The following is a 14,363-nucleotide window of genomic DNA, read 5'->3' on the forward strand; positions in this document are numbered from 1 at the left end:
ATCTGGGAGGCAGGCAAAGCTCTGCACCCCACATTCACCATAGCACAAATGGCTCTTCCTGCAACTGTCTGGTTTTCTTTGCTGCCAATTTGTTTGAGCACAGATTTTCAGTGCCTTGCAAACATCAGTTGATTATTTCTCTAGGTTAACCTATACCTTTTGATGAACAGTATGTTTTTTAAATAATACCATAACTGTTTGGAAGTCATCATTAAGTCACCACCATATTTATTAATCTAATAATCATCTCTTGACTAAACCACAGGTCTCTGTGGTAATATTCTAATGTGTTGGGGTGGGATGAAATGAAAAGAAAAACAATAGAAGTAAGTCAAATCATTTCACATGGTTATTAGTGCTGTGAAGAAAAACAGTAGAGTTCAGTGAGAGGATCACCAGAAGTAAGGCTTAGAAGAGGTGACTAGGAAAACTGTCATTACAGAGGGACTAAGAATTAAATGGTAAAGAACCAGCTATGTCATCTGCCAGAAGCCTAAGAATGCAGTCAAAGTTACCAAAGTATTACACAATGGCAAGCAACAATAAAGTAGATCGTTAGGCTATGGTTGTCTGAGAAGTAATGAGGTGGCTCAAGCATGGTTCATGCATGTGAATTGGAGAAATTTTCTATTGAAGATGGGGTGGTTAGGAAGCTGAGTTCACTGCACGTCAGTCACTATGTATAGTGATAAGAACAGAGATAAAGGTACAATATCCAAATTAGGAACCAGAGTCTTCAAGACACAAAACAGAGACCAGTGGCAAGAAAAAAGTGAAGAGACTCTGCCGAGCACATTTTACAGGAGCAGAGGGCTCTGGGAGCTGTCCTGGAAACAGAGTGGACAACAGGGGAATAGATCCTTAGGTCTTGGACCAAAAGACACTTGGATCCAGACAATGGAGTTTTATTTACTTGAGACAACATGAAGTGAGCAGAATATGGAATTCCGGTAAGAAAAAATTATAAGAAATAAATATTCTAGAACTCTCTGAAGCAGGAAGGGGCATTTGATAACCACAGAGAAGGTCTAGAGGGCACAGCAGACACTGATTTGGGGGTGGGGGGTTGGGGATATTTATGAGGCAAAATTGTAATGGATTGGGGTTGCATACAGAGACATACAAATCTCAGCATAGATAGTCATGAACAACTGAGGAAACTTAAAATTCATTTTACCATGGAAATAAAATAATGTTACTACTTTTATTGAAATAACAATAGTTATAACTTTAATTATAGATAATAATAATTTATTTATAGTGGTAATAGAGGCATTAGTAACCGTGGCAGCTTCTTATGGTCCTATGTGAAGTATTTCTCAAGCACATCTGCCAATAACTGTGATCTTTCAAACCTACAGAAAAGTCATATATAATTGATGACAACTTTATGGACCATAAATCATTAATCAGAACAAAGAAGGATTTGGGGCTTTGAAGAATCCTGGCCCTCTGGATAAGATAGCAGATAAATAGCTTTAGAGTTGAGACCTCAACTAGATGGCTTAACAATTCAGATGATTTGAGGCAGTTCTTTTATGAGGCTACACAAGCTGTTTTATGGTGATTGGAAATTACTCACAACTCTCCTTGGCAGACTTAAATTTAAGTTGGTGAAGGCTCACTATATCCAAAGGTACTTATTTCTCTGCTCTACTAGTAGAAAATCCTAATTGTCTTTGAAGACCAAAGTCCATTTACCCACAAAATTTAAGGGCAATTACTAACAGCTACAGACTATCCTAGACCCAAGGAACACAAATGATACGTATAAGAAATTCTTCCCATTTTCTCCACCTGTACTCTGGTGATGCCATACTTTACTCTTTCTGTACATTATTTATTTGTTAAATTTCTCAATAACATGCAAAAGACACTAAGCATTTATCCCCTATCTTTTCTAAGTCGAAGTGAGTCAAGCCCGCTATCTTTTCAGAACCCTCCAATCGCTTCTTAGCTTTCTCAGAGTAAAAGCCAATGTCCTTAGGAGTTTTGTTATTATTAGAGATATAATGTATAAATCCCAACTTCTATAGCTTCTCTTTCCCAGCCAAGTCAAGAATTGTAGAAAGGAAAGAATAAAATGATAGCTTCTTAGAAAATGGACTAGCAAAACAAGAGAAAAAATGACCTCAGTCTTCTTTTGATACAATATTACACACTAAGGCATGAAAGGTAGTCTGGATTCTTAACTCTTTCTTCAAGTAGGGAAGATGAACAATTCCATACATGAAAGAAATTATATGATATTGTGACTATAATTCTTGCATTATTGTGATAAATACATTGAAAATAAATTTTTTTTCAAGTGAACAAATACATCACTCTTGGTGAATGCTGATGAAACTGTAATGATTGTTAGGCTTTGATAATTAATCTTATTACAATTTTTCAGTTACATTTTATGAATTTGAACAATCCTATATATTACAAAGTGCCTGCCCCTAAAACAACAAAAACTACTGTCTAAATATAGCTCTGAATTGCATGTCCATTCAGTACTTCTACTCAGAAATAACAGATTCATTGATGCCTCAGGAATCACTAAGACACAAAATGATTGAGATCTATTTCATTGCATTACTAGTAAAATTGAGGCAGAACTTTCTAGTCTCTATCTTATAGATACTATATTTTGTTTTCTATCTTAGATTTTCTGTGAAAAAATCTTACTACAAAATGTATATTCATCATGTCTTCTGGAATTGTTTCTGCTAGCTTATACTCAATGAGCTCTCCTCAGTAATATGTGAAAACAAAGACGCTAAGTTCCTTACCCACACACTTGTGAATGTGCATCTAATATGTCTTCTTCCTATTTTAACAGAACTCTGAGGTTTACATGCCTGGAGATTTAAAGAAGAAAAGAGGAAATCTACTCAACCTGGGAAGACCCACTAGGGTTTTAAGGAAGAGCAGCCATTCACAAAGGGAGGACCGAGCTCACGGATCATCAACTGAAACACATCAAGGAGCTAAGCTTCGAGATTTTCAGAAACCCATCCAGATGGACTGGCCACTGGTCACTCGGCCCTTAAACAAAAGTTCAGTCCAAGGCAACAAACGGAAGAAAGCAGATGCAACCCAAGAGAAACGTAGATCCTTCCTTCATGAGTTTTGCAAGAAATATGGTGGAGTAAATGATCCCAAATCCAACCTTTTTCATATAGTTTCCAGGATATATGTAGAAGACAAACACAAAATCCTGTACTGTGAAGTACCAAAGGCTGGCTGCTCTAATTGGAAAAGAATTCTGATGGTCCTAAATGGATTGGCTTCCTCTGCATACAATATCTCCCATGATACTGTGCACTACGGCAAGCATCTGAAAACACTAGATAGCTTTGACTTAAAAGGAGTACACATGCGTTTGAGCACCTATACCAAAGCTGTGTTTGTTAGAGATCCCATGGAAAGATTAGTGTCTGCATTTAGGGATAAATTTGAGCATCCCAATAGTTACTATCATCCAGTGTTTGGAAAGGCAATTATCAAGAAATACCGACCAAATGCCTCTGCAGAAGCATTAAATAATGGATCCGGCGTCAAATTCAAAGAATTTGCCTACTATTTGCTGGATGCTCACCGTCCAGTAGGGATGGATATTCACTGGGAAAGGGTCAGCAAACTCTGTTATCCATGTTTGATCAACTATGATTTTGTAGGGAAGTTTGAGACATTAGAAGAAGATGCCAATTACTTTCTACAGTTGATTGGTGCTCCAAAAGAGTTGAAATTTCCGAACTTTAAGGATAGGCACTCCTCTGATGAAAGAACCAATGCCCACGTGGTCAGGCAGTATTTAAAAGATCTGAGCGCAGCCGAGAGACAGCTCATCTACGACTTTTATCACTTGGACTATTTGATGTTTAATTACACAACTCCACATTTGTAATTTGCATTTATTTTCTACAGCCCTGCATAGACTTAATGATGATAGTCTCAAATCAGCTACTGTAATTGTCCTACAATTCTCTGTATGGAGGAAATTTAGCTAAGTGAAGTCTTGATTGAATGAAGATTTTTTTTTAACCAAAGAGTATGACAGCAATTGGCACAAAGTTATTGGAAAATCAACTCAAGGAGACATGTAAACAACTTGATGTGCTTTTAAATGTTTGGGAAAGAGCTGTTTTGGCATTGTAGCTTATACTGTGGAAGCAATAACCTAGCCAACTGTTACATTAACCAAGAAAGCCTCTTGCATGTAAAATAAAAGAGTCAAAATGGCGAGAATTGTGTATCCAAATTCTGGCAAGCATCATCTGACATGCATGAAGCCAGCCGTGCTTAGCAGTCTGTGGCATTTGCAGCAAATGAATGGATGATTTTCTTATACCCTGAATCTTCCTATCCTGTCATGATAAATCCATTTTTAAACATTTGAGCATAGGCATTTTACTATTGATCTGGAGGCATTCTGTGATTTACAATATGAGAACAGAGCAGACAAACAGATGAAGCCGTGGCTTTTTTTAAAATTTAACAGCCAGTGAAAATGCACAACATACTAAGATCAAAACAACAAAAGCCACCTTTCTCTTCTAGGAAAAACTTCAGGCGGATTGATTTTTCTTGGTTTTTAGCCCTCTGTAAAGACACAAAATGAATCCAACCAAGCAGGTCCTTGTTTCTAAACATCATCAGATAGAAATGTGCTCTTAATTCTGCTTTAATTAAGAAAGGAGCAATTGTTTCAGGATGGAATAATCATCAAAACCAAAAGTTGCCATTCTGAATATAGACCTCTAGCAATAACAGAGTTTTATAAGAATATTATTTGAATCAAAGCACCATGTGCATAGCTTTCTATGTGGAATACACGCTAAGAATAGCTTTTGTTTGCAGTCTAATTATTCAGCTTGGGAATGACTTTTTAAGAACTAATATACCACTTCAAAGACAGGTTATGTTCTAGAGAATCAACATAACAAGAGCCCCTAGAAATGTTTTTAAAAGGCTTATGAATAAGCAAATTAAGGTATTTTCTTCTTAAGTTTAAGTACTCTATACTAACAAAGTCAAATACCATTGCATTCAAATATTAAATCAAAGTCTTTGGAAAATAGGACCATGTGTCATCCTTATGAAAAGTTGCAATGTACTTTGGAAAATTTTTTTCTGAGGGATCTTAAGTTTAAAGACATGTTCAGATGGAAAGTGCCTTTTAATTAGTTAACTATTGCCCTGACTTAAGCAAACCACATGTCAATCAAATCCCGTTGAAATGTCTTTCTTAAACATGTTTCTCTTCGTAAGCTATCATATTTGATCAGTAACTATTCAGCTATGTCGTGCAAAGAAAACTATGTCTTAATATTTGAATATTAATAGACCAAGGTTCTTATAGTCATACGTGTCTCATTTTGATTTTCCATTTCATGGCTGAGTATTCATGAACTGCTTCACCCTGTGCACACACCCGCCTAATCTCCTCCATATCTCACAGGAGCGGGAAGACTGCAGTGAGCCAAGTCGGCAGAACTATTAAACTTTCCACCCCACCCTTGGACTACTTTTCCACCCCATTTTTATGCCTCTAGACCACACTTGTAAGCTGAGTAATCTAAATTATATAAATTAAAATGTTATTGTGTTAAAGAGAGTGAATTCCTCATAACTTAGAGACCTTGAAATTAACTTTTTCGGGAGAGAGAAAAGATAAACATTACACAGACATGAAAGTTATTCTTATACCACACAGAGCTCATTTTATCCAGAACCTGCTACAAAGGCTGTTTCTCAAAGGCATTTCTAAGTGGAAATAAGAAACAATGGTAACAGCAAAATATATTTTTTTAAACGCCCCTCACTTTCATAGCTCTGGAAAGGAAAAAAAAAATGAAAATATTCTGCCTCTTGTATTACCATTTCTCATACCCTGGGGAAGGAGACATTTATGTACCCCATTTTAATATGCACCGATCTTTGGCAGAGGAGAGTGAGAGAGAAGGGCAAAGCACAGTGTTCACTCCAATAGTTATTCTGGAACTTTGCTAAGAGATGGCTTCACCTTAACTGTGGCTTTGCCTTTTGCAGTTCTAGCTACCTACCCTCTTCAACCACAGTATGAAAATATTATATGAACATTTTCAAAAATAGACAATTCATAAGTTTTTAAATTGTGCAACATTCTAAAGTGAAATTTCTTACTTCCTTCTATTTCACTTGGACCTGAATCAGCCCTGTAACTGGTGTATCTGTGTGGTTGATGCTACCTGTCTGGTGGTAGCCACTGCAGTTCTCAAGCTGACTTTTCACAGTGTTTGTGCTTAAGTGCCTTTGTGTAATAGTCTAAGGCTACATCGCAATGCCTGTATCATCACAGTGTCCATCAGGCAAGCATTTCATCACTTTTCATTAGTTAGGAAAGGTGAGAGCAATCCAACAAGAAGATTAAAGAAACAGAGTGACAAAACATCACCATGAATTTTATAATATATTGTCATAAGAGTTCTCCTTTATTAGTTGTTATTAATCTCTTACTGCATATAATTTGTAAATTAAACCTTTTATAGGTATTTATGTACAAATAGAAAAACAGTAACCTCTCTAGGGTTAGGTATTCCCCGTGCCTTCAAACACCTACAGGGGAGCATGGAGCACACCTGCCATGGATAAGAAAGGACAGCTCCATTTCTTCTTTTTCTGACTCTTCCTACCTATATAACTACAGGTCACTCTTCATTCCTTTCTCAAATAGACTCTATGGCTGACACCCTGCACAGCTGTGCTTTCAACAGACCAGGTTTGACGTTTTCTCACTGAATAACAACCTGCTGTATAACTTTTACTTTATATGGATCTATGTCAGAGCCAAAGAAACTAGTCACCACCCTAGATCTATTGTTATATTTAAGTATATAATCATCATCGTAATATAGTAATTCATCCTTATATAATCATATATATTCACATATATACATACACATATATATATACATATATAATATAATAATTCATGCATCCACCATAAACTGTCGTCTTTTGTGGATCAGCTCAAGTTCACATTCACTGTATCTGCTTATGTTCACAAATCCATGTAAGTGCACCACTGCACAAACAATTCATGAATGGAAGGACAAGGGAACTAGTCCAGACTCACTTTGCATATGTCCAGCTTTCCCATTTTTATGTCAGTGTGCATGAGGTGTGATTGCGCATCCTCTGATGAACCCTTAAGTACCTGTTTGCTCTAATACCGGGCAGTAGTTTGGTGCATAAACACTTTGTTCTGCTATTCCTGTATGGAATTCCTATTAAGATATCAAATTGACAATGAATCTTAAACCACAGTTATTTAACCTGGAAGCCATCAATGTATAAGCATAATTGATGTGATTACCCAAAGACTTCCACAGTCTTTAACTGGATGTGTCAGTCAGTACAAAACACCCAATTTTCTGATTTCTGCATATGTGTTTGGAAATACCCATTAAGTCAATGGAAATGTGAAGCCATGTACTATCTTGTCTATTTCACAGTCTATAAAATATTCCTCACCAATTCAAGGACTATTTGGCTGCCCTTCATAATTAGATGGAGGGGTGAAATCTTGCATTCTTTGAGAACTTATTCTTCAAAAGATTCTATCTTTTTAAATATATAGTATTTAGCAAAGAGCCATATATAAGCAGACACACAAATTTTTAAATGTCAAAATAGCTTTGATACATTTCTGGAGAAGTTAGTAGAATTGGGAACAAATAGGCTGGGTCATAGTAAACCTCTCCCTGCTGTGGCCTCTCACTTGGTGACTTGGGGCCATCTTCAGTCCTGGGCCTCCCTAGCATGTGGAGAAGCAGAAGCCTTGCCTACAGCCAGCATTCACAGTGTTTTCTACTATTTCAGAAAATAAGAATCAGTAGACTTTACCCACTAGAGACTTTAGACCAAAATCAACTCAGTGTAATCCTACTTTCAGGGCAATTCTTCCTCGACTATAATTATTAACAATATCATTATCATACAGATTAATTTTCCATATATACTGTGCATTGGGCACTCTTTAAAAGCTTCCCATACATTCATCTGTGTAGTCCCTCCAGACAGTCTAGCTTCAATTGCTAGTATAAGCAGCTCCCTCTCTTCCCATATAGAATAAAGGAAGTTGAAGCACAGTGTGGTTAGGTGAGCTGCCAGAAGAGACACAGGCGATAACTGGGGAGAGAGCCAGTGAGCCTACTAACAAACTTATTTTTAGACAGAACTTTTCACTTTTTCCTTTCTTGCTACAAGAATAGCTAAAGGTGAAAAATACATAGTATAATCTTAAAGAATTTTTTGAGACAGGATTTCATGATGTCCATCCTGACTCAATATGTAGATCAAACTGGCCTCAGACTCACAGAGATCTGCCCGCCTCTGCCTCCCAAGTGCTGTGAACAAAGGTGTGCATCACCACACCAAGAAGAAAATATTTTCAATATAAATGTACATAGCTATGTCTTTAGCTAATTAGTTAACGTATTTCAGGTCAGCTCGGCCCTACACTTGCTCAGAAAAATCATACTCTTGAAAAAGTTAGAGCCCATGGAAAAAGTTTAGCCTAATAAAAACACTTCTATTTTTTTTTTCATGAGAAATTCTAAATAAATACTCTCAAGGTCAAAGAGGACAGAAAGCTCAGAGCAACTTTCCCCAACACAGGCAGACAACTAATTTGCCTGTGTAATGGCAAGAATGATCTACAATAGCAGTATCTTTGCTGTTGCAGGAATGAGTTTATTGAGTTCATAACAGGCCACAATAAAAGAGGAGGGTAGAATAGAGAGGAGAGAGGGAGGTACAAACATTCCATTGGGTGCCCAAAGCATCCAGCAGAAGCCAACTGAGAAGCCCCTTTAAGGCAGCCAGCTGGAGTCCCTGAACAAGAGAGTCCTGGTCAGAGTCAATGTCCTGTCTGGTGAATGACAAAACAAATATAAAAACACGACGTCATCAAGCTGGGTGTTCACGGCGTTGCTTAGATCCTGAGTGGAGAAGCTGGGCAGTTTGTTGGGGTTCCCAGATGAGTTTTCTCTTCATGGCTGAGCTTCCCAGGATTGATCTTTCCGTTTCTTCTTCCCACTGTGGGCGTTTTTACATCATGGATGGGTAAGCAATAGTAACAGCTATTGAAATGGCAAACTTCTGTCCTCTTCTCAAGGACATGCTGGTTTCTTTAGGACTGTTTTTTATTCTCTTCCTTGCCTGACATAGATAAGAGTGGACAAGGGGCAGCCCATCCCCAGACAAGGGAATTTGGGGGAACACTATGAGCCAAACTCACTTGGTTCTAAAACTGTGGGCAACCTCACTTCCAGAAGAAGCTTCTCAGTGAACTCAACAGCACATAAGCACTTACAATACAATATACATAATAATACTGATGATGGTTGTGGCTCAGAGTGAATCACACTGTAACCTCAGACTCCTGTCTGAAAAGAGGCAGTGATTCTTAGTTATCCCCAGAACCAGCTTTGGCATTAAATAAAGCTAGACTCAGGAAGATTGTAGAAAAGAAATATGTTTGAGGAAAGTTGGCGTGAGTAAACACTGAGCTGGAGTGGGAGGGCTGCCCCTGGGAACACTCTGCCTGGAGAAAGTGGAAGAACGTTCAATAGAACTCACCTCCCATCCGTCAGAACTGCTACTGGATCTCTGGCCTCTCAGCATTCCCCAACATCCTGCCCTTACATGGCAACCTATTCAAATCCATGGAAGCCATCCTCCCTTCCCATCCCTAAGCCTCAGTTCATGTCACAGGTACCCACAATGCTCTCCTTTCTATGTAGCTGTAGGTATGACAGCTCAACACTGCTGTAACCGTAACTCCACAAGGAATCTCCTTAGATCATTTTTTCAATCAGATCTGTGGGAAAAGGCAAAATTATTCTTGCTTCAAGTGATGTGCATCAGATCTTTTTTTATCTACGCAAACGTTTCTTCCTTTTTTCTTTATTATCTGTGTGTCATTTGCACTACCTCATATGGATATTCAACTTCTGTTTCAGGGCTGGTAACATGGCTCAGCAGCTAGGAGTGCTTGTTGCTCTTGCCGAGGACCTGGGTTTGGATGCCAGCACACACATGACAACTCACAACTATACCCACAGTTCCAGAAAATCCAATGCCCACTTTCACCAGCTTTATGAACTTCACACATGCAGTAAATGTACACGCAGGCCTAAAAATAAATACATAATTTTAAATTGTTTAGAAATTTCTGTTTTCATTAAAATATATCTTGTCTTTTCCAAAATCTGCAGAATGAGTCCTTTCTAAGTAGAAAAGACGTATGTATGCATTGTGTACAGCAGTGTGAGGTATGGCCAGCCTCTATAACAAGTACTTTAGTGCTAAGGTTAAGGGTTTAATACATATATCCCCTTAATTTACAGGCTAGAGAGAGAAATTAAGTCAAAGTAACTAAAGAGAGACATTTGTTTTCTTATCCCTTTAAGTTTGTTACATGAATGACTTACACTAGCCCAACTTAAAACTCATTGGAACTCACTGGTTAGATTATATAAGCATTAAGGTTTTAGCACTGTAACAAGGCCCAGAAGGGAAGTTCTGCTCATTGCAAGTAACTCTCACTTAACCTTCAGAAAACCACAAATACTTAAAACCCTGGAACTGGACCCAGAGAGATAACTCAGTGAATGAAGCACTTGTCACTCAAAGATTAGGACCAGAATACAGATCCTCAGCATCTGCATGAAAGCCAGTAGCCTTGGTGGCCAATATGCAATCTCAGCCCTCAGGAGGTAGAGACAGGAGATCCTCAGACTAGCTCTGTTCAGCAAGAGATTCTTTCTCAGTGAACAGAAAATATGTGAGCAAAAAAAAAGGCAAGCAATGCTCACACATTAGGCCATACATGTAACACACACACACACACACACACACACACTCACACACACACACACACTCACACATACATACATACACACTTTCTAAAACTTTCTATTGATTGTTCATAGCCACTCTGGGCTCTATGGGATCTGGTGTGTGAGCCTCGAAGCAACTTGCTGCCATTTCTTGAATTCTTATATGGGTAAATCCTCAATACCAGAAGAAATCAGGCCACTTTTACTTGTGTCAGCAATGGAGATGGAAAGAGTGGAGACTGAGGGTAGCTGAAATGCCATGTGTGTCCTTTTCCTTGGTGGAAATGACCTGGGGGAGTGGAGAGGGATAAAGAAGCCCAGGGGAGAGTCAGAACAACCATAGGAAATATCTCCAACAGGTAAGAGACTTGTAGTATGCTCTTAATTCTAAAAACAAACAAATCGCTCCTCTAAATGTCTACGTATTTTCTTTGTCTACCCCAATTCTAATGCTTCCCTATTCTAATGTTACACCCTAACACCCAAAACTGGAAATAATAGACCAACAGGCTCTGTCCCTCCAATGCTCCCATGCTGGTACTGTGGCTTCTGTGCTGGAGCCATCATGTGATGGCAAGACTTTCATATCAGTTTCCTTAAGCAAAGGTGGCTTTCTTCTGTCATCTCAAGCGTTCCTTCAGTTGTCTGTAAGTCATCTGCCTAAAGGAAAAGCATAGATCTCGTGATCTTCTATTCAATTGCATTTCTAATAAATATATTTTTATTACTCTTGGAAGAAAATACAAAAAACAAACAGTACAAACCAATAAATTTTGATATGTAGAATAACAATTCACTGTGTTCTAAGCAACAGACACTAGAAAAACATCTTATGCATTTACGTTCAGTGACATGAACAGCATGCCTAATTCCTTATGAAAATGGGATTTTAATCTACTCTACCCACCATAATAAATGTAACCTGAGTGTCTGGTTAATAACTAGTCCAAAACTAGAGCTGAGCTAAAGTCTCTGACTCCAAAGAGCACACACAGCAGTCCACAGCCAGATTTAGAAACAAAGGTATTTGGTTGGCTTGGCCTAAGATACATTTGACTTAATATTTGTTTCTTGCCAACATTTTAACTCTGGAGCTTTTTCATCAAAAGTAACAGATTTGTTACCCCAAATCCATTTGAAAATAACTAAGACAGGCTGGTTAGCTGGAGTTCCCTCCCTCTCCACTCAGCCTTTTCACCACACCTGCCTGCCCACCCCAACTCACTTTTCACTATGTGCTTTTGCTGCACTTACCAAGTTTGCAGAGCAGTGGCTCCTGCCCATGATTCTTCAGAGGCATTTATGTTGTGGAGCGATGCTATCTGGCCCTGGGTATCCGCATCCTCCCTTGGGATGCTACTCATTTTTTGGTGTCATATAAAGTGGATTTTCCACACCGAATCCCAACTTTTGTAGGAGTCCGTTTGGACCACAACAGAGACATTGGTCTGTATGTTTCTCTGGCATCTTTTCATCTTAGCTGCTGGTGCCTCTGATGACAGCACTCCTGGCAGTTCATTCACTCAGCAGAACAAGGCATTGTCTGATACCCTGAGAATCTTGAGTTCTAGGGACAGGCACTCGCTTCTGCTGCTCAATCCAGATTACTTTCCCACTTTGTTATTTGAGTGTGTGTGTGTGTGTGTGTGTGTGTGTGTGTGTGTAATTTAGTATGTGCCCTTCATATAATTCTAGAGGTCAGAAGAGAGCCTCTGATCTCTTGGGGATGAAGTTTTAGGTGGATGAAGCCACTCAATATGAATGCTGGCAACCTAACTTCAGACTTGTGCAAAAGCTGTATGAGTGCATCATCTCAAGGCATCTCCTCAGCCCCTCAGACTGCTTTTCTTCAATTGTCATTCGCAGCCTCTATTCATTACTCTGAAAATGACCAGCTTTCCCGATAACTCTGAAAACTTTAAGTTTGTGAACTCCCTGTCCCCTGAGATCTGCTGTCATTCTGTTGACCCCAGAATTCCCAGTAACATCCACTATCTATATTCCTTTGATGCCAGCTACACCACTTAGAGAGCTGGTGATGTGGCTCCGCACATCTCAACGCCATGGCAGACTACATATTACCTTTTCATTCACTCATTTACGCAAAATATTTCCAGAGTTTACAAATACACTCAGAAATATATGTGGAAATGCACCCAAGTTCTGGAATACCTATCCAGTTAAACTGACAATATTATTGGGTTGACTAGTCCTTAGGGAATTTTAACACTTGTTAAATCTATTAACTTAAGTTCTTAATAAAAAGAAAAAAATTCAAAATCCTATCCAAGTTTCCCTGAATCAGCGTCATTATGGAACCCAGTTGGAAATTGATTAACTGTTTCCTGGACTGATCATTACAAGTATCAAATTCTGAAAGTCAGTGTGTGTGTGTGTGTGTGTGTGTGTGTGTGTGTGTGTGTGTGTGTAAGTTAGTATGTGTACTTGTGTACGTGCATGTGTGATTATTTTTTAGGTCCTGGTCAAATATGAGTAATAATAAAGCCTAGTCTTTCCACTTTGTCACTTTGTTTAAAAGTTAAAAATCCCCCAGCTCAGAGGCAGGTCATCAGGCCTTGGGACCAAAGTCCTCTAGGATACTGAGCTCTCAGAAGCGGAATGCTGGCGCCTGGTGTCTGCCAAGTACAGGAACTGGAGCTGAAATGATGGAGTGAGTTATGAGGACAGCGAGGGGCACTGCCCAAACTTTGTGAAAGCTTTCAGAATGAAATGGGGAAATGGAAAGTTTCCCCTGTTTGAAACACAAAAGACAAATGGGCCTTTAAGGGGTTTTGGCAACTCAACTGCACACAGAGCACAGTGAAGACAAGCTGAGTTTCTCCAATAAAAAATAGAAAGCTGTTTTCAAATTGACCTAAGATGATGGAAAATATTTGCTATTTGGGTTATTAGTTTGAGAGTGAGCGCCCCAGGAAATATTTTGCAATTTAACTTAAATGACAAAAAACATACTTTTTCTTGAGCTTCATTAAAGGTTTGTCTCCCCTAACCTTTTGATTGAACCATACGACCTAAGCTAGGCTGGACCAGTTCTGACTGACACACAATACAGCCTTTTCATGTGGTTCCAATTACAGTTTCATAACTTGAACTCTCACCTGAACTATGGGACGGGGGAGCCTCAGAAAATAAATCTGATTTTCTTTTCTCTTCTTCCTTTTTCATGGTGTGTGTGTGTGTGTGTGTGTGTGTGTGTGTGTGTGTGTGTGTGTGTGTGTGTGTGTACATGTATGTATGTGCATGTGGAAGCCAAAGCTCAACCTTGGTTGTCATGTCTTGGATCACTGCCCACATTGTGTTGTGTTTTTGTATTGTTTGTTAAGATTGGGTCTCTCATTGGCTGGAGCTCACCAGTTAGCCTAGGCTACATGACCAGTGAACCTGTCATTTGCATGAATCTATCATTCCAGTCTGGGATTGTAAGTGTAAACCATGCTGGGGTCCTCACCAATCCCTAACGTGGATTCA

The 14,363-nt window shown here is 38.8% G+C and overlaps 1 protein-coding gene and 1 long non-coding RNA gene across 10 annotated transcripts in view; one reads left to right on the forward strand and one right to left on the reverse strand.

Annotated features, from left to right (window-relative positions):
• Positions 1-5,601, forward strand: part of Chst9 (carbohydrate sulfotransferase 9) — a 266,781-nt gene extending 261,180 nt beyond the window's left edge. For all 7 annotated transcript variants that reach the window (XM_076912955.1, XM_076912956.1, XM_034517842.2 and 4 more), the window contains one exon: positions 2,828-5,601. In XM_076912955.1, the coding sequence (XP_076769070.1) occupies positions 2,828-3,895 (1,068 nt within the window). In that variant the 3' untranslated portion in view covers positions 3,896-5,601. The remainder of the gene's footprint in view (positions 1-2,827) is intronic.
• Positions 5,602-8,706: 3,105 nt separating this feature from the next.
• LOC143434369 (uncharacterized) overlaps positions 8,707-14,363 on the reverse strand; it is a 56,942-nt gene continuing 51,285 nt past the window's right edge. For 2 of the 3 annotated variants that reach the window (XR_013103835.1, XR_013103833.1), the window contains one exon: positions 8,707-11,534. This is a non-coding gene — a long non-coding RNA (uncharacterized LOC143434369). The remainder of the gene's footprint in view (positions 11,535-14,363) is intronic. The other variant, XR_013103834.1, reaches the window with a different exon arrangement.

Source organism: Arvicanthis niloticus, chromosome 14 (assembly GCF_011762505.2).
Source record: "Arvicanthis niloticus isolate mArvNil1 chromosome 14, mArvNil1.pat.X, whole genome shotgun sequence".
Taxonomy (NCBI): domain Eukaryota; kingdom Metazoa; phylum Chordata; class Mammalia; order Rodentia; family Muridae; genus Arvicanthis; species Arvicanthis niloticus.